Source organism: Bubalus bubalis, chromosome 23 (assembly GCF_019923935.1).
Source record: "Bubalus bubalis isolate 160015118507 breed Murrah chromosome 23, NDDB_SH_1, whole genome shotgun sequence".
Taxonomy (NCBI): Eukaryota; Metazoa; Chordata; class Mammalia; order Artiodactyla; family Bovidae; genus Bubalus; species Bubalus bubalis.
The window spans coordinates 46,705,178-46,733,168 of record NC_059179.1 but is presented as its reverse complement, the minus strand read 5'-3'; the positions used below and the strand labels follow the sequence as shown (position 1 = coordinate 46,733,168).

Sequence of the window (27,991 nt, the reverse complement as noted above, 5' to 3'; positions counted from 1 at the left end):
TGGCTACTTTCAGGTATGCTCAAAGAGGCTGAACTTCAAGCCCCAAGCCTGAGAAAATTTAGGGAGCCAGGTGATCCGCAGCTAGCTGCCTGCCTAATCCCAGGCCTGGGCACCAGGTCCCACAGGGATCCGCGAGGCCCCTGGGCCAGCGGCTCTGAGCTCCAAGGACCTCCTTGTTCGTGGATCTCGGGGGAACGGGGTAGCTCCTTTTGCCTCCCCAAGTGAGCTCAACTCTCGCCTGAAACAAACGCAGCAAGTGTCCTGGCCTGGCAGGTGGGCGGTGAGCGCCACTTGGGGGGCGGGGTGGGGGTGGGGGGGAGTCTTGGTGCGGAGGCGCCGGGTTCCTGAATGTCAGTGGGCAGCGGACCCCGCGGGCGGACTGCCTTTGGTACTCCGGCCAGTTACAACCAGCCTGCCGGGCAATCCCCGCTTAGAGGGGCTGACCCCAGGTTGGACCCAAGGCAGGCAGCAAATCCGCAGATGAAGGGGGCAACCGCCTAAGCCCCCCACGCGCTCCTAATTTCAAAACCGCGCTCGGCTGGGTCGGCCGCCACCGCCGGAAGCCTGGGCACGGGGTCCCCAGCGACCCCCTCCCTGGAAAAACCGCTGGGTCCCCGCCCTCCAGCTGCTGCTCGGAGGCGGCTCCAGCTCCAGGGCAGGCTCAACAAGTTCCCGGGCCGCGCAGCGCCGCCTGCAGCCCAGAAACCCCGAGGACGCGCCGCTGTGGAGCCCCGCGAGCAGGCGGCGGCCGCCGGCGGCTCCTTCCACCTCCTCCTCGGCTGGGGCTCGGGCGTCGGCGGGCGGGGGGGCCCCTGCACTCCCGCCCACTCTGCTCCCTCTGGGGCCCCCCCGCCCCACGCCCGCGGCCCCGGCCCGGCCCCGCGCCGCCCCGGCTCCCGCCCCGCTGGGCCCGGGGCTCCGCCCGCCTCGGTGCCAGGCGGGCGCACAGGCGGCAGGCGAGCGGCTCCGGCGCCCCGTCCTCCGGCCGCCCGGCTCGGCGGAGTGGCTGGGACCCGGGGGGCGGCGGCGGCGGCGGCGGCGGCAAGGACTTCCCTCCCGCTCCCTCCGCCTCTCCGCCCCCGCCTCCCGGCCCCGGCGCCCAGATCTCGCCGAAGACGATCGCAGTCAATGAGGACATCGGAGGAGCACGGCGCCGGGTGGCTGTGGCTGGCTCCGCCGCGCCGCGAGCGAGCGAGCGCGCGGGCGTCCTCGGAGCCGGCCGAGCCGCTGCCTCGCCGCGCGCCTCGCTGAGCCGGGCCGGAGGGACGCGAGCTGCGGCGCGGGGGGCCGGCCGGGCCGGGCCCCGGCGGCGGCGGTGGTGGTGGAGGGGGGGGTGGGGGGGGCGCGGGCGGCGGGCCAAGCCCCCGAAGCCGAACCTTCCTCCGCGCGAGCCCGGCGAGCCTCGCCGCGGATGCCCTGCCCGGAGTGCTCCGTGCCGCGCCAGGCTTGCCGGGGTCCGCGGCGAGACATGCCCGAGCCAGGCGCTGCACCGACCTCGACTTATCTGTAAGCCGCCGAAGGTAAGCGGAGCCCCGCGCGCCCTGCTCCCGCGCCCCGGCGCCCGCTGCGCTTGGCCGCGGCCAAAGCACCGCCCGGACGGGCGCAGACCCCGGGATTCTCGCCCCGCGCCCCCGACCGGGCTGCGCTGAGGACTCGGCAGGCTGCCGGGGGCCGGGGTTGCCGGGAGCCGACCGGGCGGCGGGCGGGGGCGAGGGGCGAGGTTACGCAACTGCCTCTGGCCCGGGCCGGGTGGCCGAGGGGCTTCCGGCAACTTTGGCGACGGCCGGCGAGGAGCGGGTCCGTGTGTCTGCGATGTTGGTTCTAGACAAACGCCACAGCCTCCTATAGCACCCGACAGCCCGCGCCAGGCAGAACCGGGGGTGGTGGAGGGGGGCGGGGGGCGCTGGGGGCGGCCGTGGGCCCCGCCGATCTCGAGGTTTTGAAGTCTTTCCCAAACTAAAGCGAGCTGGCAAGTACGGCTGATTAACTTTGGGGGGATGAGTCCGGGCGGAGGGGCCCTGCACCGGCTGCGGAGGAGAGGCGTGAGCACCGCGAAGGCACGATGCCCACGTGAAATGCCCGTCTCCTCCCGAGGCGCCCGGGCTTCCCGGGGTTGGCACCTTCCAGGGGCTGCGGGCCGGGGTAGGCGCCCGCGGGGCTTCCGGGGGCGCAGCATCCCGAGTCAGACCCAGGACGGGCGTGGGAAACCAACCCAGGCTGCAGACCGAGCGAGCGGGCCGGCCGGCTGGCGAGCCAGGGCAAGAGGGAGGAGGGAGCCCGTGGGCCGGCCCGCGGCCCGGGGCAGCGCCGGGAGCCCCAAGTCAAGAGCGAGAGTCTGCGTCTTGCTGGTTCATGCTCAGGGTTCCCAGCTGGCATCTCCACTGCCGGGATAAAGAGCCTGTCCCTGTGACCTCAGCACAAGGCAAGCCACAGGGGGATGGAGCTCGCTGTAAGGGCATGCCACGAGTGGGGGTTACTCTGGAGTACACCGGGGCCAGGAGCGGGGCGTTTGGCTCACGTACAGAGAAGGGCCCCGACCCCTCTCCCGCTGCGGGTCTGTGCCTGACGGCTGGACCCTGAACCAGAATCAGCAGTGAAGCAGTTTTAATTTGACCTTGTCTGCTTAGGCGCTTAAATTCTGCGGAGGTATCCCAGGGTGAACTGGCCAAGATGGGGATGGAACTTTGGGCCAGCCCTGCCTTGCCTGGGAACGCAGGAGGTATTTTCACAAGACTATAGCTCAGAAGAGGAGGGTCCAGCAAGGAGGTTTTCCTTGGATAAGCACTAACAAGGGGAGGAGGGGTTCCCTTTCCATCTGCCAGAGAGAGGGGGGAATGTCAAGGTTACCCGACTGAAGACTTGATTGAAGACTACCACCCACATCACCTGACCCAGGCCATTCTCAGTGAGGAGTACACGTATGAAATCGCTTTAACCTCATTAAGCTTATGCTACAGACCCAGCAGAAAGTATAACCATCATTTCACTTTGCGGAGGCAGAAAGTGCCTGGGTTTTACTATTCACATTTTGTGCTATTTATTACATTCATATTCCTGTTGAATGTTTCTTTTCAAAGAAAAGTTCATATTTATCTTTGCCTTTTTTTTTTTGCCTTAGCGAACGTGTTGTTAGTTCAAAGGAAAAATGGAAGTCCTGCCATTTGCATGCCTCACCAGATATTAATAATTCACTACCCATGTTTACTACTTACATTAGATGGCACTGCTACTCATGATGGTTTTATTACAGATGCATTTGCAGAAAAAAAGGTCTAACACAGCTATCACTAATTGCATGATTTTGCATAAATTATGTTAGTTACAGAGAGTTCGAGCTTTTCTTCACTAAATTCATCATTTCCTTAAAGATAATGTGATTCCGTTTAATTTATTTAAAGGCAAGGCCTCTCCTGAAAGATAGGTGCCCTTGAAAAGCAGAGGTTACCTTTCAATTTACTGGAGTTTATTAGTGTGATTAAGACATTAGCTTTTACTTAAATCAGCCCCATTGTCCTACTGAGACACAGCCACTGCTGGCCACACAGGTTAGTCAGGCCTCAGCTGGGAAGTTGGCACTTTTACTCTTGACTTTGGGGGCTTCTCTTTCTGCCATAGTTGTTTTCCTCAGGTGCAGGGTAGGGAATTTCTGTTTTTTATTTCTCCCTCTGTACAGGGAGCGGGGGGGGGGGGGGGGGGGGGGGGGGAACAACTTTGTAAGTAAATAAGTTAATTAATGGAAGACTTGTGTATGAAAGGCATCAGAGTACCAGGAAGATTCCTGCACAATGAAATAAGCAGTCAGAAAATAAAAATGATTCTCAGATGTAGAGCTGAACCCAGCAGAGCAGTTGGGCAGATGTGTTCACATTTGTATTCTCTTGTCTGTTCCCACCCATGGCTGTCTCATTTAGAGCTACAACTACTGAACTCTCTTGTATGAGAAGCAGATTACTTATGTGGGGACAGGCTGCTTCTCGGGGAATAATAATAAAGAAGTCACAGCTACACTGCAAAGCGGCAGTGCTGAGGCCCGGCATCAGTGCAGGGAGGCAGGGACCAGGTCGTCGGGAACGGCGATCTGTGAAGCTCTGGACCAGCCCACCAGGCACCTGAGTAGGCGCACTGCAAGGCTGCTGCTCAAGCAATCAGACGCTCAGGAAACCACACCAGTCGTGCCTGTTTAAGGCAACCACAGTCATTTGGGGACTGTGGTCATGATGGCGACTCCCCCAGACAAAACTGGCACGGTTACGTTAAACATTTCCTTCCTCAACAGTTCCCTGACCAACTCCTCCAAGCCCGTCATTGCCCCACCACCAAAATGAGCTGACATAATTCATGAAGCCGTTTCTTTTTAGTCTCCTCACATATTTGATTTTAATATTTCATAACATGACTTCAATATTTTAAAGCAAAATTTAGTATGATTGATATGACATGACAACACTTTTATTACCAGGGAATTTGCATACAAACATTTGGATAAGTCTTTATCTAATATTTGGGCTAACCTATGACATAAATGTCGTAAAGACGTTACACATTTTCCTCAGTGTATTTTTAAAGTATATTTTTCTTGTATATTAAGGACATAACAGAGATATGATGCCACGTTGTGGGGATCCTGCTGGGATTCATATAAAGACGCTGCTTAGATGTCAATTCATATCAAACAGTAAGCCATACGCATTACAGGTTTGAACCTTTGGGCTGTGTACAATAGATTATGTGTCTGTTTCAGGTTCAGGGGCCCTGAAGTGTCTCCAAGCACCCGAGAATCTTACCTGTCAGCTTTACAAAAAACATACCTAGGGAGACATTGCTGGATTCTAAATTCAATTCTTGATATAAACTCTCTCAGACACGCCCTCTACCATAAGCCACTGTGATATTCAGTATGGGTCTGAGTCATACATACCGTAGACATCATTCACACCACAATGAATGAATGAGTTGAGGGATTCTGAGTTAGATAAAGATGTTATCAAGTGACAAACCAATAATGTAAATAAAAACAAAACACTCTGATAGCTCTGTGGCTTTCTGCTGGACGCATATTCTCAGCTCTAATTGGGAGAGAAAGAAAAAGAACTCGACTACAGAAAAGCAGATAATAGGGACAAGGACTTCTGTTTCTAAATTATAAACCTTTCGGCCAACACTCTGTTTCCAAGGGATTTGGGAAGAACAGTCTTCAAATTCATCATTTGCAAATATTGTTTCTGTAGAGTACTGAACTGATTATTCCAAGTACTGTACATTCACAGACAAGCTCTCTTTGCCGTGTTATCTTGCTGTTAGGAATTGACACCAAAGATGAGCAGAGAGAGGTTTAAGTCTACACGCTGACCCTTCACCCGAGTTATGCTATTATGGCCATGACAAGGGTAAAGAAGAAACTTTTTGAAAAATCACAATAGTATGGCAAAAAGCTGGTCAAAGTTTATATTGCAGTTACTATGGAAAATTCCAATTCAACCCTTCATAATCTAGCCTTAGGCATAAAATGAAATGCAGTAAACTACAGCATATGAGAGACATAAGAAAGAGGTTTTGTGATGCCAGAAATACTACGGGCAGGCAGTCCTGCGAATATGATACTCGCCTCATCAAGACTGCAGAGAGAAAAGGCAGGAAGGGGAAGCTGATGGTCTGAGAGCTTCGTTTCAGCTGCTCAGTTAAGGAACCGCCAAGGAGGTACAGCATTATCCACTTAAAACAGAAATGAAACTGACCGATCTTTGTTTGTGTTTCCAGGTCATCATTCCACTGGTGATGTGGGCCCCTCCATACTGGTTGTTCCCTGGGAAGTATCCTATGTTTGTCCCATTTATCTTTTTCATGTGTATTAATACTTTGGTAGTCAGACTCTGAACATCCCATATTATCTGCATTTTGTTCCCTGGAAGCTGCTTGCTTTTGTAGTAAGCGATTTTAGCATCCTTGGAAATGTAATGGAACTATAAAACCTGGGCTCCGGTAATGGGCAAGCACTGGAAAGTAGATTGATATGCAGATGGCTTGGTCCAGAAAGGAAGGCTGGTCTGTGGAAATGTACCCAGCCGTAGCGGCAGTGGCCATAGCAGGGTGTGAGATATTGCAAGATGAGTGAGCGGTCCTCAAGAGGTTCAAGGCCAGGAGGGCCAGAGTGGGTGGGAGACAGGATGAGGAGAGGACCAGCAGTGTGCTTTGGGGGTTCCCAGGCAGACAGGGTGATGACCTCACTGAGAAAAGGGGATGAGATGCACACACAAATCCTGCAGCTGAGCACAGCTGCTGGGTGCTCAGAGCGAGAGACCTGTGTGGGAAGGTAAGAAGCGACACTGGGCGCAGGTTTCAGGGTGGAGATCAGAGAGTGAAGAAGCAGTTTAAAGCCAGTTTATGGAGGAACCAGCAGGGCAGAAAGGTCCTCTGTTCGTTGGTGATAGGTAACCACTGAATGTTTTGAACAATTGCATACATTTCTAGAAGACGAAGTCTTGATAGCTCGAGACAACCAGAGAAGAGGAATTGGAGATCGGTTGAGAGGGTGTGATGGGTGAGAATTAACTGGTAGCAAAGGTGACTGGTGACCATGGAGATATACACAAGGGGGCATTTGGGAGAGAGACATCCTGGGTGGTGAGTCTGTAACATGGCAACATGGAGAAGGGACTAAAGATGCTACTAACCCAGCCTGACACGGGGCTTGGGGATCAAGAGAAGCAGAGAAGCCAGGGAGCCAGTAGGTCTGGAGGAAAAAAGATAGGATTACTATCAGAAATCGGAATGTGAGTTTCCAACTGGAAACATTATTTTAAAAGATAAGTGCTTCATCATTTCTTGCTTCTTAGAACGTCTATGAGAAATACTCTGAAAGAGGAAAAAACTAGACCAAAGGATTCACACCACAAAGAAATTCTTAAAGGACTAAGAATAGTCCTATGAAATAACAGGTGCTTAATGAATATTTAATGAAGCTATTAACAATAAACCTAGTTCAGTGATTTTGCTAGAAATTCACAGACTCCAGATTGGACAATAATTTTTTTTTTCCTTCCATTTCAAGTTTACTTGTTTTGAAGTAGGAATTAAAAGGAAGAATCATGAGATGTTGCTAACAAGGAAGACAACTTCTAGAGATGCACTATCTTCAAATCTGAGCCACATGGTGATTAAGGAAGAAAAAAGTCTCAAAGGTTTGGAGTTTTCCTCCCCCAAACTCAACCTTATATAGAGCTTCCTTTGGTGAAAGTTTACATGGGTAGAAGTTGAGTTTTTAAAGACAGAATGTAAGTTTAATGACCTAGTAATAGAATTAGAGTGAAAGAAACCAGGGAGGCAAAGTAAGCCTCAATCCAGTAGATTAAATGCTCTTTTATCCCGAATGATGACAGTTTTTGGCTGAAAGGAATTTTCACCTTACCAAAATACGAGTCCATAGAATCAGTTCAAGACAACTAGAAAACATCTATCTCTTAGCCTTGACCCCACCTCTCAATTTTATATCATGGCATATCAATTTCATTGGGTTTGTGCCAGACTCACCAATGTATCTCTTCTTTTTTCAAGCAATACAAGAGTGGTTCGTAAAGATGTGGCTTTTTGCTTTTCTCTTTTTTCCATGTTGAAATTGCATGGCACAAACAACTAGACAACTAGTTTCCCATCAATCATGAACTTACAACTCGCATACCTTGGAGAAGTGTGGCAGGGAATTACTCTCCAGAAAAGTTCATACACATGCAAGTGTAGAGAGTTTGAAAATCTCAAAATGCTAGGGACTTCCCTGGTGGTCCAGTGGCTAAGACTCCAAGCTCCAAAACAGAGGGCTTGGGTTCAGTTCCCGGTCAGGGCACCAGATCCTACACAGCACAACTAGAGATCACACGTGCTGCAACTAAGGCCAGCTGCAGCCAAGCACATGAGTGTTTTTAATAAAAACATTTATTAAAATATTTTAATAAAAATGCTAAGAAAGATAAGTTTCTCACTTTTAAACCATATTTTTCATCTGACTTCTCAGGCCATTGAAAAATCCCATGATAACTGCTTTTCTCAAACATTTATTGTCTCTTTGTTTTGAAAGTAGTTGTTAGTTCAGAGGCTTCACAGAAGGACTTTCCCTCCTGGTTTAATTTTTATTGTTGTTTTTGCTATTTCTAGTCATCTCCATGCACACTATTTACTCTCCTCTAAGTATGTCTTTGCTTTACGTATTGTTTCTATCAGATTTACTAGTGGGGCGAAAACCCCCAGGGTTAGGCTGCTGCTGCTGCTAAGTCGCTTCAGTCGTGTCCAACTCTTAGTGACTCCATGGACTGCAGCCCACCAGGCTCCTCCGTCCATGGAATTTTCCAGGCAAGAGTACTGGAGTGGGATGCCATTGCCTTCTCTGAGGGTTAGGCTACAGAATGGAATTGATCACAGGGTTGCAGAAACTGGCTCTATGAACAAACCAGCTGGTCTTCTTGGGCAGGGCAAGCCAAGGGAGGCATCCTTTCTCCAGAAGGCAAGGTCAGCCGCTGAGTGAGTGGTAGAGGATGGACTGGAATCCAGGGCCCCTGACTCTCATTTCATTCCTCGTAACCATTAAGTTCCACATCAAAGACTCAGTCCCAACTCTGGATCTAAAGCATCTGTGAAAATGACCACTGGCATGCCCAGTTTTCAAATAAAAACCTACAACTGTATACTTTATATAATCAGCCATTCAAAGTGGCTTACCAACCTTACAGGGGGTTCTCAAACCTGTTTCTCTCAAATAACGTATCCAGATGCAACCTATTCTTAAGTGCACTGTCCTCATCAACATCGCTTCATCATCGGCAGCAGCATCGCCAAGACCACATACTGGGGGCCTCACAGATACCAGCCACCTGGGCCCGCATCACAGATGAGAGTGCTTACAGGGGCATTCAGGGGGCACTGTCCACACCTGCACCCCCAGTTCTGCCAGTTACTATCAGGGTGATGTGGACACAGGTTTACCGTGCAGTGCCTCAGTTTCTCCACCTTTTAAGAAACAATCACCGGTCCATCAGAGATATTTGGCAGAACTTCCCTGGCGGTCCAGTGATTAAGACTCCAAGCTTTCACTGTAGGAGGTTCAGGTTAGATCCTTGATTAGGGAACTACAATCCCGCATGCCATGTGGCATGGCCAAAAAACAAAAGAAAAAAAAAAGTATTTGGAGAATGCAGTATTAGAACATGGACAATGTGGGGCTTCCTTGGTGGCTCAGTGGTAAAGAATCCCAGGTTCGATCCCTGGGTCGGGAAGATCCCCTCGAGGAGGGAACAGCTACCCACTCCAGTATTCCAGCCTGGAGAAGTCCATGAACAGAGGTGCCTGCAAAGACTTGGAGACGACTGAGCAACTTCCACTTTCACTTTTTTACTCACCCAGGTTATATAATCCGAGCAGTATTCTGAGCTAATTTGTGGAAGGGGCAGAACTCAAAAGCAGGCAGGCAGTCTCTACACCCCAGTTCTGAAGCACCCTGTGATATGACAGAGCCAGGAAGGATCACGACAAGAAAAGACTAGAATGATAGAATGCCAAAGGGATGACCTTGCGCACCCCCTCGCCAACTTATAAAATCCTACACGTAAATCATTCACTAATAATCAACCTCCAACCCCCGACCCCTGCTGAGAAGAGCTGCCTCCACCCCCGGAATTTCTAGGAATGGACCAAATTCTAGATCAAGAGAAAAAAAAGGTGTGAATATACCTTATTCTGGCTATGGACCTGCCAGGTGACAATTTACTTGGCATTCACCATGTGATCATTAATCCACAATGCAGAAGACCTGTGTTTTGAATGGTGACAGTTACAGGTCACTCATTGCCCTCTGGGAGGAGAATCCATGTCCACTGTTGATCCCAGGTGGGGCCACTGGAAGCTCATTGTACTGCCCTCAACCTGGGCTCTGTTTGGTGACCAGCACCCCATGGCTAAGTTCATCCTAGAAAAAGTATTACAGAAGGGGGCGGCTCTCCTTGCTCCCCTGGGACATCACTCATTCATCCTTTCATTCAGTAAATATTTACGGGCACTTTTTATGTGTCACGTGTTGCTCTAAGCTTTAGGAATGCCGCAGGAAATACAAGAGAATGAGGGGAATAAAACAAAACACGGAGACTGGTGGGTCTTCATCTTGCCTGCGTTATCCCAGTGATCTCGACTCCCCCGGCACACCTTTCCCTGGGTGCCTACTAGGGTAGGGACCAGTATATTTCTTCTAGAGAGTCAAGTTCAAGGATGGAGACCCTGAGGAAGATGCACGTCTTCCTACTTCTGAGAGAAGAACAGCCTCCCTTAGGATTCTTTAAAAGGCTGTCTTTAAAAACAACAACAAACCTTGTAAAAGCTTCCACTTCTTCAACACTTACGCTCTCCTCCAAAGTTTCAAGAAGGTCAAGTGTAAAAGGGGTCATTTAAAGTTTTGGAAAGACATATGTTTTCCTTTTAAAAAATTATTTTTAGGATTCTGAGGGGAACAGAATCATTTCAAGATCAGCAGTACTGCTTACACATGGCAATGCCAACTTCCCTTCTTGAACCTACACAACCTTTCCCCTCTGTACTCTCTTCCTTTCCCACAATCCCCGTGAAGGAAGAAGAGGTGCCCAGAGATCAAAAGGCAGAAGCCGAGCATAGAGCATCGGTTTAAAATGGGATCATTCGTCCAGTCCAACACTCGCACTCATTGCATGCTGGGTGCTTCATAAAACGTGAAACTGTGACAGTCCGGCCTCAGTTTCCTAAGAGGAACCGTCCAGCTCAGTTCTGAACAGGAGAAGGGTCGCTGCAACCGCCTGATCTGGAGCGGTGCAAAGCCGACGGCAGTGGCTGTCGCTAGCGGGAACACTCTGCCTTTGCCCCACTGAAGAGCACTTGGGATGTGATTCCCCGAGCACCGCCCCGTCCTCTCTGTGTTTGCCTGTCTGTCTGGGCAGTTCCAGGCCTCACTGTTCCCCTCATATTCTCCGTCTTGTTTCATTTCTCCATCTCCCTTTTCCTTCCGCCCCATGTTCATCACAGAATGTAGTGTAGAATTATTATTTCTGAGTATTGATTTTATTGAGTGCAGTTTACTGAGTGCAATTTTATTTAGACTCCAAGTTAAAAAAAAAAAAAAAACTACTTCACGCAACACCATTGGGCCAAAGCACACACACTCGGAAGTGCAGAGGGGTGACCCCGAACTCTATTGATTTCTCCCAAAAACGTCAGGGGTTCCTCCTCTACAGCAAAATCCAGGATTCAGTTAGAAGGCTAGGTTACAATGATTCCACCCTAACATGTTCATGTTATCCCACATGATTGAGATTTTCTAATTAAATTCTTATTTTGCAATAGCCACATCCCACTCCCAAGAGGAAAGCCAGGCAATATAAGAACAAGCCTACTGGTCACATTTACTGTAGCAAATCTGTTGTAAGGGCCCTGACGTACTTTAGGAGTAAACAGAAAACAGACATCACTGCTGAACCATCTACTCATTTTTGTGCGAGTGTGGGTCATCTCTTGTCCCTGCGTCAGCACAGAAAAAAAAAAAATTTAAAGTAATACTTTATAACAACCAAATTCGAGAGAGTTACACTAAGGTTCAGAAGATAAAAATCTGTGGAACGTGGTTTTTCTTAAACTAATGGAGCTCTGTCCCTTTACCCTTCCATTCATCTGATCCCTACACAGGATCCAGGCTCCATCTGATTGAGGATCCAGGTTATACAGAAAGAATCCAAGGAAACCAATAATATTGAGTACCCACCCTAAACCTTCTTAAAATGTCCTGGGTAAGGCCCCTCCTGTGAGGATACTGGGATGCATATCATTATATTCTTTAATTAGCAAGGATCAAAGGCTGATTGAGTTTGAGAGAAAGAGGAGATGCTTAGCAGAATCTAGTCTGCAAACACTTACATAAGTGTAAGCAGAGAGAAGGGACACATCAAAGCAAAGCAACTGAGGCTGGAGGCCCATCTTTCCATGTCTCCCAGGGGATGCCTGCCCTGACTTCCCAGGGAACACTCTGGGTCCTTTCTTCTTCCTGCTCCCAGGATGGTCCTCAGCACAGCGGGCTGGTGCTATCCACAGAAGAATGTCTTTTCCATGCTGAGCTACACAGCACTGAGGACTGGGCCTCGTTTTCCTGGGTGCCCAGCGCACGGTATGGTGCCTGCATCACCCTTCACATGCAGGCACCATTCACTGCATCTGTGAAAGGGCCATGAAGACAGGCGTAGCTGCGGGGAAGGAGGGGGCAGGCAAGACTAGACTTGAATCATTAAAGAGGAGGATGGGGCCAAGGCCAGAACATGCACCACTGGGAGCAAAGACATGAAGGAGGGAGTGACCCAGGTATATGCCAGAGACACTGTAAGCACTGGCTTGAGCAGACAGAGAGCTTGTGAGTAGGTATGAGATATCCAGGGGGATGAGCAGGATGGGAAAGGTTACAGAGGACCCTTACAAAAACTGCTTTTTGGAAGTGCTACCCAAGTAAGACTAGGCGGGTACTCACAGAGAAGAGAGATGTTTGCGGTTGAAGGTGGGACCGTGAGGATGTGCAGGATGGAGGGATGGAGAGCTGAGAGCAAGGGACGTGAAAACGCCAAGGTCGAGCTTCGGATGGTGAGGATAAAGGGAAGAAATCAATAGTGAAGCAGTAGGAGGGTAAAGCACAGATCAGTGGGGCCTAGCGACGGCCTGGTTAAGGGGGTTACACTAGGGAGTCTGGCAGGTAAAACACTGTCAGCAGCTGTTAGGAGCCCTCAGAATCAAAGGACTCAGAGACATACAGCAGCCTACGACAGGTGGGCTGGGGTCTCTTGGCCGTCGGGCAGGCCAAGTTCAGTCCTGTGTTTAACACTGGGCGCCTTTGCTGCACGCTCGGCTGGGGCGAGCGCAGCAACTTTGTTACTGGGTTGAGCACAGACTGTTAGGGTCGCAGGCCGTTCACCCTGTGTCAGCCCTCCTCCCAGAACGGCACAGAGGCCTCCAGGCTGCCAGAGACACTGCTGAGCTGCTCAGGCAGAAGGAGGCAGGCTTCTAAAGACATTAGAGCAGAGCGCGGTGGCTGGGGAGGGGGGAAGCGTGGCTTCATACTTTTTATGAGGCTACATAACATTATGTACAGAAAAGAGAGAAGTTCATAATAGCTGTTGGCCAAGGAAAAACGTTAAAGAACCAACTGACCCAGCAGAGTAAAAAAAAAAAAAGCCCATGGGGACTAATGAAAAGTCAAATTTATGTTAAGAAATAAAAAGTGAAAGCCATTTGGACATCAAAAGATGTGACACCCAGACATTTTTTATTTTTTTTTTCACCTCCCACCCCTAAGAATATTTTGGGCACTAAATGCAGAAAGTGCACCCTAAGTGCTCCTGCAATTGCAACTATTAGCTGCTACTGGAATGTTCCCTCTGTTTCTACATCCCCAGCGACTGTACACTGTCTCCCTGACAAGTCTGGTCTACGCTGACAGCATCTCTCTTCAGGGTGATGAGTTATTTCTGAGGTCCCTCTCATTGTTCATCAGCGGCAGTGGAAGGAAAGGGGTCTTAATTCATTTCCTTAATTCATGTCCCTGGTCCACTCAGATTAAATCATTCCTGCATCGTCTTGCGTGATAGCACAAGTATCCCAGAAAAGGAGAGTGCGTTCAGACCAGGCAACCGTCCCACACTGGACCATGGCTGACAAACGTGAGCTGGATATGGGAAGGCCATACACGCTGCCTCTGACTATGGCTTTTTGTTATGATTCTGACCCGGACAGTCATCTCTCTACTGATAAATAGAAGCTTATTACAAGAAATCCTCATTTCTCCCCTTCTTTCATGGCTTGTGCTACCTCAGCAGCACACCCAAGACCTTGCAAAGTCTACAGTTTAACCAGGCCAAGGTACCAGGGGAGACACACCGCAATGAAAAACGCACGGGGGATCCGTTTTGATGGTAATAGACGGACACTCCCATGGCCGTGCCAGAGCGACGGACAGCGTCTTTAACTCTAATTGACTGCAGTCATGGTGAATGGTCACCCCCAAGCAGAAACCCTGCCCGGGTGTTCCACTGGGATCTGAGATTGAGCCGGTAGAAGCAGCAGGGAAAACACACTCTGTTGACAATTATTTTCTGGGGAAATTACTGTTCTAATTTTAGCTTCAGATATATGATGAGTCAAAACATGTCATTTAGCAAAAAAAAAAAAAATATATATATATATATATATAAATATATATATGGATGGATTCATCATAGTTCATCAGTAAGGCAAAACAAGCACAAAACACATTCCAGTGTGCACGTTCTCAAAAGAGTGAGATTTTCATAAATAATCTAAGGAAGGGAAGCCGCCCTTCTTGCATCCTACTAATTCCAGCTCTTGCGATCAGGCCCCACACCATCAACTAACTGTTGCTTAATAACTGGGAGCCTCTGGGGAATAGAGTAGGTGGGCTATTTTCTACATTCATCTAAATGCACTGAGAGCTATGCTCAAAACGAAAGGCCTTACTTTTAACATTTTCTGTAACTGTCATACTGAAGGGGGAGCGAAGAGGAATAGGGAAATCAGTTCCTTTTCTAGTCTTAAGATGACTTTGGTGAGTGGCTGTTAGCAGTTTTACTGAATTCTTTCTGGACATAGTTAATTAGCAAAGCTAACTGCTGCACATAAAGTTTCCTACATTGATATAACATCTCAATTGGAGGAGGCATTTTTTTCCAGTTGATTTTGGCCACCATCACAAAAGGTTACTAATCCATTTCTACGAATTTAGATCCCATCTGGACAGAGGATAAAGAAAGGTTAATGTCAGGATAAGCTGAACATAGAAACACTAAGTAAACAGACCAAAAATGAAGTGGAAAGTCTGGTCCAATGAAGACAGCATCATCCGGTCCTTCTAAAACCTCAACACCAAACCCAAACATCCATGTAGAAAATGGGTGCTTTACTTCCTCTGCTCCCACTAATTAGAAACAGGCCAGTGAGAGTCAGTTTATGCTTTGTGGCTGAAGTAATGGAGTAAAAGTTTTTCTGTAGGTAAAAATGAGGTTTTTTTATTTTTTATTTCTTTTAAGTCAAGAACTTGCCTTAATTACATTAGAAGGGGAAAGAAGCTCATGTATATGAGGATCAATCATGATTTTGACGTTGTTGAGAGTAAAAAATAACATAGAACCTCCTCATAACAACTGATGCTAAAGCTTGAAACTGCAATACATTGGTCACCTGATTTGACTCATTGGGAAAGACCCTGATGCTGGGAAAGACTGATGGCAAAAGGAGAAGGAGGCAGCAGAGGAGGAGATGGTTGGATGGCATCAATGACTTAATGGACATGAATCTGAGCAACTCCAGGAGATAGTGGAGGACAGAGGAGCCTGGAGTGTTGCAGTCTATGGGGTTGCAAAGAGTTAGACACAACTTAGTGACTAAGCTACAACAACATAACAACTAAAAAATTTTATTATATGAGCATAGAATGCTACTCAATAGACGCATTGCATAAGACAGCAGATATGAAAGTTCTCATTTAAATATTTGCTATTGCCGAAAAAGAAATGTAGACTAGAAACAATGAGTACTGTCGGCAGTGGGAAGGACATAAAACTAACTTGGTCAAAGAGCCCAGGGGCTCCGTTTCACTCTTTGCTCATTCTAGCAAACCTTTAAAAAACGTCTGCCAGTTGCCATCAAGGGAAGTCCAGCTTCTTCACCCCAGAATCAAAGCGTATTCAGAATTAGATCCATAAAATGGGTTTTCTGAAATCAGAGATATGCACGAGCCGGGTGTCTCCACTGAGCAGCTATTTCTTCTGCCCAGGACCCTCTGTCTGCTTCCCAGTGGATGATCCTCAGGTCTTAATGATGGAGACCTCATGGCAATCATCCACCAACCCAGAGGATGGGGCACGGTTTGGGTATTTCTCACAAAGGGCCACAGCTTTGGGGGCTGAGACAGGAGTGGCTCCCCTGCCTACAGCTCAGTCTCAGAGGGGTGTCAGCATTCTTTTTTTTTTTTACACCCCACTTCAGCCTTCATAGCTGAAGTGTTCATGAATTCTGTTCATGAATTCATGAACAGGTATGGGGTCTCTGCCTCACTTCCTTTTCTGCCCAGGAAGCAGCATGTTAAAACATGGGATATTCTTTTTCATCACTCCCCCGCTCCCAGTTCAGGCATTCCCTCTGCATATAGAATAAAATGCTGACCCAATTAATCTTGAATCCTGGCCAGCATCTTTGACGCCAAGGTGTCTCAACAGCGGGAAAGCCACAAGGAAAACCAATAATATCATGCAGTCCCTTTCCAAACTCATCAGTTGCTGGCCTTAGCTCTTGTGCCGTATCCACCGACTGAGGGGACCCTGGGAGGTGTCCTGGCAAGGCCGGCCTGCTCCCCGGCCGCCACTGTCAGTTGACTGCATTATGCTGTTGATTTCACAGCTGGAGCCCAGACTGGAAAGCTCCGGGTCCCTGCAGACAGGAAGAACTGAGCTCACCCAAAGGAGATTCTCTCTCATCAGCTGCTGAAACCAACCAAGTTTGCCTCAGATGCTAGCTGTAGATTATAGGGCAAAACCATTTGATTTCTAATTAAAACAGATGGCAAATTCCACCCAACCATGAGTTTTCTCACATATTGATATATTTTCAACTAAACACTCCCTGGCTCTCCCAGCCGATCCACATACATACAGAGGGATGTGTGTAGATGTCTACACCTCGGCAGACATGAGGCAGGAGGTAGATGCCCCCCAACCCCAGGGTGAAGCGATTACAGATTCATTCCCTATGGACTGAAACTCGAAGAAGAGAATGCTATGCCAAGCCGCGTCAGTCAAGCCCAACTCTGTGACCCGGTGGACTGTAGCCCACCAGGCTCCTCTGTCCATGGGATTCTCCAGGCAAGAATACTGGAGTGGGTTGCCATTTCCTCCCCCAAGGGTTCTTCCCAATGCAGGGATCGAAGCTGAGTCTCCCACACTGCAGGCAGATTCTTTACCATTTAAGCCACCAGGGAACCAAGAAGAGATTAGCAGGACAATTAAGGGAGGAGGAGAAAAGCAGGACAATTGAACTCCAGACCACATATTTCTCATTCCCAAAGTCAGGAGACCTCCCCAACCACAGGTGTGCAGAAAGGCTCCTTGGAAGTCAATGGAGAGTGATGCTAAGGGATGCTCTACCCAGAGGCCTTTGCAGTAGAATCCATCTTGGCTAAGAAATGCACGCTCACACATGGGAAGATCCTGAGATATACCTCATGTGGACTGTGAACCGGGCAAATCAGAATGACTGGCCAAGAGAAACCCAGAAGAAATACCCCATAATAGTAATTCAAACTGCCATGAGGGTGCAACTCAGCAATTCAGGGACTTTCCCTCTGAGCGAGTCTATCTATACATACTGCACTCTTTTTCCTCTTAACAAAAACTTTACCTGCTTCACTCCTTTCTAGCTTTGTGGGAATTCTTTTCTGCAAAGCCAAAGGACCAGGGCCCTTGCCACTGACCGCTGGTCTACAGCTTAGGATCTGGCCTCCATCTCTGCCTGGGAGCCCAAGTCAGGGCAGGCCGAGCCCACCCGAGATCAGATACACATACACACACATGAATACCATCAGGATTTTGAAATTCATTTTCTTTCTTTATCCAAGGCTTCCTCAAAACAATAAAAGATGACCTTTGGGAGACTGCTTGTACCCAAATCTAATCATTTCTAGGTTTTCCTTACTCGATCCAAGTGTTTCTAGTTTGCAGAGGCCTGATCCCCTCACACTGCCTAAGGTGTGGACCGAATTTGCTCTTTTTTTTTTTAAATTGGGAAACAATATAAGGACACTGTAGGTCCTGCACCCGAACCAGAAGAAAGAAGGGGAAAAAAAAAACCTCCCCAAACGCACCATCTCAGTGCCACGGTGACAACCAATTTTTGGTTACTTTCTTCCAGTACAATTTGGTAGATGGCTTCCCTTCACTTGACATAATTTCACAAGCATTTTCCTCCAATACTAAATAATCTTTATAATTATCATTTTAATGGCCGCACTGAGTGAATGTAACCATAATTTACTTAACCGTTTACCTATTGTTAGGCATTTAGTTGCTTCCATCTTTCACTCCTTTAAGCTGGAATGAACATTTTTATATAAGCTATTAATTTAAAGCGGCAGGCAGAGATGACTCTCCATCACTAATCTAAAAATACAGGGTTTATATATTTACAACTCACATTTGATTATGAAATTTAATTTGAGGGTAATTAAGACATTTATATTCCAAGCAGCTCCTCGACATCGCGCACTCCCCGAGCCAGCCAGGCACAACCATGACTTGCCGTTTTTACCTCAAGACAGCACAGTCCAGTGAATTCTAAAACACAGTTTTCTTATGAAAAATAAACTTTCTGAACGCCTTCAGCTTTAGAGCCAGTAGTTTAACTCTGACAGTCCATGGTTCTCCGGGGTGACCCGGACAAGGCAAGCCACCATTGAAAATGGCATTTTGGCATCACGATCAATCCAGAACTCAAGGCAACCCGGGCTGAGTCTGCTGCAGGACCACCTATGCTGCTGGGACCTACATGGTGGTGCCCCGAGAAACCTGCACCCAGATCCTTTGTGGAAACAGGCCAAGGAAAGGGCCCGCCCTGAGTTCCAGCTGTTTGATGCTTCCTGTGGTTTCCCATGGGTCATTTCGGGTTACAAATTTCCCCAGGCAGGGAACTTAAAGGGATGTACCGGCAGTGTGATTCTGAGCAAGATCCGGAAAAAAAAAAATCTAGTGCCTCAGTTTCTCTATTTCCAGCTTGAGGATAACAATAGTGCCGTAGCTGTGAGGATGTCGTGATATCGGGGAGAAAATGAGAGTGAAGTGCACAGGACAGGGCCGCCTTGGTTTAGCATCCAGAAACTGGGAACGTACGGACTGAATGTTGAGGCTACACGGTAAGGCGTTTATGAACAAATGCATGAAGGAAATGAAAAACAAGCACGCCAGGAAGTTCCACTTGTCTCCTGGACTCTTATCTAGAGAACAACCAGTTTTCTTGCGTGACACAATCATTTTCTTTTTCTTTAAATTTTATCGAAAAATAGTTGATTTAGAATGCTGTGTTAATTTCAGTTGTACAGCAAAGTGACTCAGTTATACATATGTATTTTTTCATATGCTTTTTCAATTCAGTTCAGTTGCTCAGTCATGTCTGACTCTTTGTGACCCCATAGACTGCAGCACCCCAGGCCTCTCTGTCCATCACCAACTCCCGAAGTTTACCCAAACTCATGTCCATCGAGTCGGTGATGCCATCCAAGCCTCTCATCCTCTGTTGTCCCCTCTTCCTCCTGCCCCCAATCCCTCCCAGCATCAAAGTCTTTTCCAATGAGTCAACTCTTCGCATGAGGTGGCCAAAGTACTGGAGTTTCAGCTTTAGCATCATTCCTTCCAAAGAAATCCCAGGGCTGATCTCCTTCAGAATGGACTGGTTGGATCTCCTTGCAGTCCAAGGGACTAGGAATTTTTTATTATTATTATTTTGCCACTGGCAATTAATTCTTCTGATTTGTTTTATTAGTTTGATGGTTGGGTCCAAGACCAGAATATCTTTCCAAACCAGCAGACTGATGGAAAAAAATTATTTCAGTGCAGTTCTTGGCAAATCGTGATGATGAATAGCGTGGTAGGACAAACTTATTCAGACACACATTTTTCAGTCGTGGCAGGGAAAAGGCTGAAAAATTACTAGTAAATTGCTTTTTGTAAAGATGCTCTCTCTTTCAAATTTTCCCTAGTGTGAAGGTCTTCTGCAGGATGAAGGCACAATACATTCTGACACACCTGGACAGCTGAGGCTTTAGAGAATGAATACAAGCTAAGAGTGCGGGTTAGGGTTTCCTTTCCTTATTACCCCCACTGCCCCCATTCTCTCCCTCACACACGGCCCCTTGTGTGCATTCTTGTAACCTTACGGAATAAGTGTCTCTCAGCTATATACACACACATATATAATCTACCCTTATCAGGCATGCTCTGTCCCTGTCACCCATGATCTTGTTCAGTCTGTATCTCTGCCTTTTCTGTCTTTCCAAAACGGCCTCATTTTTCAAGTTTCAAATGACCAACATCTCCAAATACCCCCAGTGCCCAGTAGAGCGCCAAAGATGAAAGAAGGCCTGTTCTCTGTCTTGCTCCTGCCTCCCCCCAGATATGACTGTTTCAGATCAATTCTTTTGTCAGAGGACACACAGCTGCCGTGGGATGAGGACTCACCTCCGTGTTGGCTGAGCTCCGAGCTACATCTTTTGCAGACTAGAGCCTCAGAGCTGGCACTCTGCATGCCTCCTGGGGGGGTGGGACACTGTGATGCCTTCCTGGTCTCTCACGTGGCTTTCCACCCCTGCCTTAGCTTCAGGACACACTCTAGCCACCCAAGGTTAAAGGTCTGATGCAGTGGTTCTCAATAGGAGTCAGTTAGGCACCCCCAGGGCTACTCGTCTGGAGACCTTCTGGCTGTCACTTTAGAGTGGGGGTGCTGCTAATATTGAGAGACACCAAGACGCTAATGCATATTTTACATGGCACAGGAGAACCCCCAACAAAGACTCACCTGGCCCATAACTCCAAGAATGCCAAGGCTGGGAAACCTGATGTGACTGGAACCGAGCTCTCCAGGGATTACTTCTGATGTCCTCTAACGTGATTACTGGCTCACCATTCAAGGCATAATTGATGAAGTGCTTGCATTTTTTCTCTAAGCCTTTCATTCAGTAACACTAGTGAACTTTCAGACCACACCAGGGCCATGCTGGCCTGCAATGTCAACTTAACAGAGTCCCAGGCTCTGCGTGGCGTGAGGGGGGAGGCAGATCTTTAACTCCCTCTTGGCCAAGGGCTCTGGGCTTCTCCCTGAAACACCAGCCCTGTTGGCCTGCAACTGTAACTCAGGGACGTAGGGAAGTGGCCTGCCTCTCTGTTCACTGGACTCCTGAGGTATGAGAACCAACGTGGACTCGAGGGGGCAGGTAGATCTGGATCCTGCCTGTGTGTCTCACTTGCTGTGTGACTATGAACAAGTGACCTAACCTCTCTGAACTCGAGTTTCCTCCTTGCAATGGGATGAGTGGCACTGAAGGTATTAGGCATGGCTCTCCTCTACCAGCAGGGCACCTGAAGACCGCATACCCCTGACTCCCAGAGCGGCAGTCACGTGATCACAGGGCCTATGGCATTTCACAGGAAGTGCCATGAGAGGCTCTGCGAGGGTCCCTGGGTGGTGGGTGGGTCATGGCAGCCTGAGCCTGTTCTTGCATCGCTCTCACCGGCTCCTGTCAATGACCCTGCCTCTCTGGTCACCTCACTTGGACACCAGGGCCCTCCACACCCCAGATTCCTCCCGTCTGCTTTCTTCTCGAACACAGGGAGGGAAAAAAGCAAACACTAACTCACAAACAGCATACTTAACTGTATTTTCTTGCTTTCAGTTCAGCCCGCAAGAAAGTCCTTCCATGTGTGATAAACAGCTGCGAATCTGCCTAATAAAGTGAAGGCATTTTACCCACTGGTATTCCCCCAGAGCAATCACTGGCCACCTGCATCTTCTTAGTTGCATTTAATAATTCAGCCCAAGATGAATCTGCATGATTAACATAAAGCCTTGTGATTTTATTTTCTTTCAGAATTTAAATCCTGAAACAACCACCATTGTGTTCATTTGCAGAGGTTGTGATCAAAACACAAAACTTGATTCTAGAATGAATAATTTCTTTTTTTTTTTTTAAGTATTTTCAAATACCCCTCTCCACAGAATCAAAGAAAAGAGTTGCTAACACAGACTTTGTAGAAACCAGGAAACCCATGCCCTCGCTATGGCTGATGTTAACCCATGAGAAACAAGCCATACTGCTGAGACTGTTCCCTTTACAGTTTTCCCATAAACCAGCCCGGCCCCCTATCACATAGCATCCAGAATGGCTAACATAAATAGATATAGTTCAGTTCCTCATCGGAGGACTCTCCACATTTATCCGATCAGGAGCTAGAATCCCCGAGACGTCTTTAAGAGAAAATAGCAGTCCTCTCGGATTCCAATAATAGATTAATCGGTAGCCCTCAAAAAAGTAGTAAAAGCCCAAACCAAGTAAGTTACATTTTGAAAAACCATCTGCCTGTGAAGTAGAGATCTGCGTGCAAAACAGCAATCTGCAAAAAAAAAAAAAAAAAAAGCAGACGAGGCAGAGTCGTTGGGCTTCTTGATGAATATAGTAAAACAGGTTTGTCTAATGGGGAAACATGCCTTACTATCAAAGGAAAAACGAGTGTATCCCACATGGAGAGGGAGGCAAGCTTTAATATCTGAGAAGCATTTCAAACTGTGCCTGCCAGGGATTCTCTGCCTGTCTGATTTTCCTTAACATAAAGGCCGACCTCACCTGTTTAAAAATAATTAGGGAGCAGGCATCCGTCATTCTGGCCTAAAGCCTGCGCTGCCTGTGGTTTCCTGTGGGTTTCTGTTCCACTGACAAGGTCTGTTGTTGTATCCGCCTGCAGGAACCATGGTCAGTAAGGAACCCAGCAAATGCGTACTCACGACCTCCGCGAGTGAAGTGGAGCCTGCCGCCTGTCTGGCCCTGGAGATGAAATATGCTCTGGATCCCAACCGGCAGATTAAGAAGCGGAATAAAGCCCTGCAGGTGCGCTTTAAGGACATCTGCGAGGCGCAAAACGAGCAGAGGGACACTCAGCTCGCCTCGGGCCTGCAGGGTGACAAGCGGGAGGCCAGGCCCGCGTCCTGCAGGGCTGCCTACCGCAAGTACATGACCGTGCCGGCCCGGCGGTCCATCCCCAACGTCACCAAGAGCACAGGTGTGCAGACCTCGCCCGACCTCAAGAAGTGTTACCAGACTTTCCCTCTGGACCGCAAAAAGGGGACTCTCAAAAGCATCCCAGGCACCGAGGCCTTTAAAAGTCAGAACAACGGGTTGGTAATTGATGCGAAAGAGAAGAGCCAGGAAGGGCCGGGCGAGGAGGCCCGGCGGTGGGGCGCGGGCCGGGTACAGAAGACCACAGCCTTGGTTTTCCACTCCGACGAACACGTGAACGCGCTGGGGCCGCCCACCGAGGTCAACTGCGAGGAGCCGTGCAAAACCCCCGACCGGCACAGCTACCGCGATGCTCCGGTGCAGAACTCCACTCGGTCGTCCTCCCAGGAGCTGGAGTACCAGCTGCTCGGGAAAGCCAGGCAGGGCAGGGCGACCCCGGACACCGAGGAGCCGGCTCCATCGGCCCACCGGAGGGTGTTTAAAACCGAGGTGGCCACCGTGTACGCACCCGCCCCAGGCGCCAGGGCCCCCGCGCCGGCCTTGTCGAACTCCGCTCCCTCGAGCGAGAGCGAGTGGTCCCTCTGCCCCGCGGCCGACCTGGAGCGGAGAACGGTCGCGCAGGCCAGCGGGCTCCAGGTCCGGCCAGGCGCCGCCCCAGCCTGCGCGCCCCCGACGCAGTGCCTGTCCCCGGAATGTAGCGAAGAAGACGCCTCCCTGCAGACTCAGGCCCCCTCGGGGCAGGAGCGCCAGCCTTGTCCCCCGGCGCTCGCTGCGGATGAAGAATGCCAACAAATCGTGCCTCACACGGAAGTGGTCGACCTGAAAGCCCAGCTTCAGATGATGGAGAACTTGATCAGTTCAAGCCAGGAAACCATCAAAGTGCTCTTGGGGGTCATTCAGGAGCTGGAGAAAGGAGAAGCCCACCGGGAAGGGTATGTATGTTCCCGCCGGTCTTACAGTGCCCGTTGCAGGCTCACCACCCTCTTGGGGGGGGGGGGCACTGCCAGCCCCCAAAGCCCAGACCCCTAAATGAGACCAGAGCCAGCATTTCTGAGAACAGATTCAGGTCTGAGGATAGGTGGGAGGGGGCAAGTTCAAAGGGGCCCCAGGTTATTCTGTGATCCTAAAACTCATTCATCCTCACCTGCAAGGTTGACTTGTTGGCTAGCATTCATGGGCTTGGTCTGGACTTGAGTACATTTTGAATGAATGGATGGAGCGTCCCTTTTTAGCTCTGGGGGCTAAAGGTTCATGATACTGATGAAGTACAATAGGTATGCCAGTCCAGAATATCTAATCTGAATAAGAAGTGACTTGCCTCTTAGTAATGGAAAAGAAATTCGGATGGCATTTTGAAAAGTAAATGCTGACTCGCTTATGCTAAATAATTGGAATAACATTGATATTCAGGACTATACCAGGTTTTATATTTTATACAACAGACAATATGGTTCCCCCCTGCCCCCATCTTACTTGGAGCTTACAGAAGCGATGTCCATTCTTAGACAGATGCTATCTGTATATGATTAGGAGAGAGACGCCTTTCTCCACGAGATGCCCTGTGTATCCAGATGGGCAGGAGAGAGAATGTTAACAGCCAGGACTGTCTGCCGCTGATAACAGATTGCTGAACTTTGTTTCCCATCTTTTGAACTTGAAATTGTGCAGCAGAGAATTTAACAACAAATGACCTAAAGACGGGACGTTAGTCTTGAGCCTCTTAGCTAGGAAGGCCAGGCCATGTGCTAGGCTGATGGGAAACAGCCAGCACTGCTCTGCTTCTGTGCTTCTTGAAATAACCTTGTGGTTCATTGGCTTTGTTGAGATGGCCGATCAGCATTTTCCCATTCCCCTGTGATGCTGTCTGGATTCTTCCAGCCCGTGTTTTGGAGGTGGCAACTGAGACAGTGCCCTCTGGCCTCATGTGATTAGCACCCTTCACCCTGTGGGCCCCAGTCCCTGGTTAAGTGAGCTGGCAGCCAGGCCAGCATGATGCTAAGCCCAGAAATGCACTGTCAGGACAGCAAGCCACCCGGTGCACAGGATGGCTGTGACCGAGTTACATCATGTTTCCATCTTGCAAACTAAGGGGAGGAAACAACCTCTGTGTTCCAAGGTAGCAGAGGAGGCTTAAGGCCTGGCCCCAGAGCCAAGCTGCCTGATGTAGACAGCGCCCTTGGCATCTGGCTTCATGCAGGTGGTCGATGTACAAAAGGCATTGACGGTCAGTAACCTACCCGCCACCCCCTGCCCCCTGCCTGGCACGACCTATGACCTAGCATTGCTTGCAGCTGACAGGATGAAGCAAAATGAGTAGCCAATTGTAAAGTAATCTAACAGGAGATTAGTAGTAACCTACCATGACAGAAGGCTTTCAAAAGTCTTTGTTGAATTTTGGGTTTACATCTCCATTTTCATCCCATTTCAATCATTTGGACTTGAATAAATACACAGCAAAAGCAACACAGTGCAGTGGGTCTATAAGGGATTTGTTGATCAGCAGAGCACATTCCATAGAAACATTAAAAGCCCAGACAGGACCGATCACAGACCTCGATACAGCTGCTAGTGATTTAAACCAGACAGCAAAACAGAAAGACTCCAGCATTACCAAACGGGAAATAAAATTCAGCCAATGGTGTAAAACCAAATGTGTATCTACATAGCATGCTTCTCACGGGCGTACATGCCCAAATAAAGCCCTGCATGGGTTGATCATCCACAAACACCTGTGCAAGGACAACTGTGCTCTAGATCAAGGCTCCTTCTATTGGAACAAGGGCGGAGAGTTGCTTGAAATCTGAGTTTTCTGAGGCTACATCAGTCTACCAAGTGGTGTTGAGTTTATTAAGACACGTCTAGATGGGAATTCTGGCTCTGAGGACTTGGGGCAGGGGCTTCGCCTCTGTGCCCCACCTCTTCACCTGTCCTTGGAGCTCATCACCTGTCCTGCAGATGGGAAGGGGAGCAGGACAAGGGGTGCATGGAAACCAGGGCCAGGGGCCTCTGTTCGTTTCTCATGGTGGCACGAGGGCTGCCTTGCTGGTTAGCAGGGTTGGGTTCTGAAAGCTCAGAAGAGAGGTACAATCCATGTTTCTCCTACACCGATGCATTCACTGTGATGAGTGCACCTCTACATGCTCCACACACAGGCTGACCCCCAGCGAGGTAGCTGCAAGCCCTGGGCTGCTCTGTCCAATACAGGTGCCATGGGTGGCTCCTGAAATTCACCCTCAAACTAATTACAATTGAAAATGCTTTAGTCACATCAGCAACCTCACAGGTGCCCAAGAGCCACAGGTGGCAACCGACTCCCACATGAGAGAGAATACTTTCCTCATCATGAAAAGGCCTTGGCCCCAGTATCCCCAAAACAAAGTCCAGTGCCTGGCTCCTAACCTGTTGAGGAATGGGCACCTTAGATCAAGGCAAAGGATGATCTGACTTAGAAATCAACCTCTAGTTCAGTTGTTGTCTGCACGGGTCAAGTTACTGGTAGAAAGGCAGGACCGTATCGGGGTGAACTCCCACATCCGTTCCTAATACAGTAAGTCCCTACATAGGAAACCTACAAGCTGCAAGCTTTCAAAGAAATGAAGGTGCCCCTGTATGCCAGGTGTGGTACTGTACTACTGGACAAGGGACTGTACTATAAGATTAATGTTTTCTATTTTGTGTTTGTTTTTTATGTCTTATTTGTTGGGAAAGTATGATAAACCCATTACAGTCCAGTACTCTATAGCTGATTGTGTTAGTTGGGTACCTAGGCTCAAACATTTTTGTACTTATGAACCAATTGGACTTATGAACAGGCTCTCAGAACAGAACTGATTCATATGTAGGGGACTTACTCTAATCTTCATTTCTACCTCCCTCTCGGGCTCTCTGGATAACGGTGAGACAAGTGGTTTCACATTCCAAGACCCACGTTGAAGGTGACCCCTCTAGTTCAAAGCCCAGGGTCATTCATTCGCCCAGAATTTGAATTTCTGCCACTGTTTTCCATGTCAGAATATCATAGGAGACAGCAGCCTCAAAGGTGGGCACATGAGAGGCACACCCCTTCTCCATCTCCTTCTCAGGGGTCTGGGTGCAGGACAGAGGTGCTGGGGGATACTGATACATTTTTAACCACTGACTCTAGAGGGACGGGGGAGTAAGCCGCATTTGCTGATTTCCATGGTGTGAATGCTATGGTAGCCAGAATCAACCAGCTCACAAAATCCTGAAAATTTAACCTTCTGTTGCCCTGAGCCCTAGACCAATTCTCCGAAAGGTGTGCCCTGGACAGTTGCGTTAAAGGAGGAATTCACAAGACTCATTTTATGTACTCAGATAATCTGAGCTGGAGAACAGGAGTTTTAGTAGAATGAGGAATTCACGGGACTTACTTTATGTACTCAATCTAAGCCAAGAAATGGTATCTTATCTTTGCATCTCATGATGAAAAGCAGGAAAACTCACTCTACTGTATGTAGATGATTACATACTCATTATGTAACCCGACAAGGAGTCTCATGACCACGTTAAAATACTGGGAAACACTCCAAGTCATCACCCGTGAAGGATGATCAGAATCTGGGTTCAGTCCACTTCACCCCCCACCCCCAAATCAACGAGAAAGGACCTGCTTTGTATAAAACTGTATCCACAGCCAGAGGAGTCTCAGTGAGGGCAGGAATGCTGTGTGCACTGCCAAGCTTACTGCTTTAAAACCAAGTGACACATTTTGTCCCCAGGTTCCCACTGTATCATAGGCTTGACCCAGGCCCAGCAAGGCCTCAGGCTTGCTCTTGTGGGTGAAGTTAGGACCCAGTGAAGGAAGACAGAGTATGCTGAACTTGGCTTAGTGTGGCTGTGTGCAAATTATATTGAATGTCTGACTTGAATAGAACTTCTTTGCACTGTCGAGCTTGTTTATGCAAACTCACTATAGAGTTTAAACTGCATTACCAAGTTTGCCAGGCAAGCCGTGTATAACAGTTCTTCCTCTGTGCATAGAAATTTCTGTATCACAAACCAAGACCATTTTCAGTAGCTTCCAAATTACTTTTCAGAAGGGACTCTTTCATGACTCTCGTTTGATTATACCGATTTCTGAAAGGCCTCAGCAGAGAAAGTTTTCAGTGTAGGCAAGTTAATCTCAGCGAGCTTCAATTCCACCTTCTA

The 27,991-nt window shown here is 48.7% G+C and overlaps 2 protein-coding genes across 6 annotated transcripts in view; one reads left to right on the top strand and one right to left on the bottom strand.

The window, feature by feature from the left end:
- Positions 1-27,991, bottom strand: part of DOCK1 (dedicator of cytokinesis 1) — a 559,970-nt gene that overhangs the window by 275,674 nt on the left and 256,305 nt on the right. The window lies entirely within an intron of this gene.
- The window catches only part of INSYN2A (inhibitory synaptic factor 2A), a 61,577-nt gene continuing 34,969 nt past the window's right edge, over positions 1,384-27,991 (top strand). Inside the window, exons 1-3 of one of the 4 annotated variants that reach the window (XM_044935251.2) lie at positions 1,384-1,520; positions 5,758-7,178; positions 22,551-23,754. In XM_044935251.2, coding sequence (XP_044791186.2) covers positions 7,091-7,178; positions 22,551-23,754 — 1,292 coding nt within the window. In that variant the 5' untranslated portion in view covers positions 1,384-1,520; positions 5,758-7,090. Of the gene's footprint in view, positions 1,521-3,713; positions 7,179-22,550; positions 23,755-27,991 lie in introns of those variants that run through there. The other 3 variants (XM_025273843.3, XM_025273844.3, XM_044935252.2) reach the window with 3 other exon arrangements.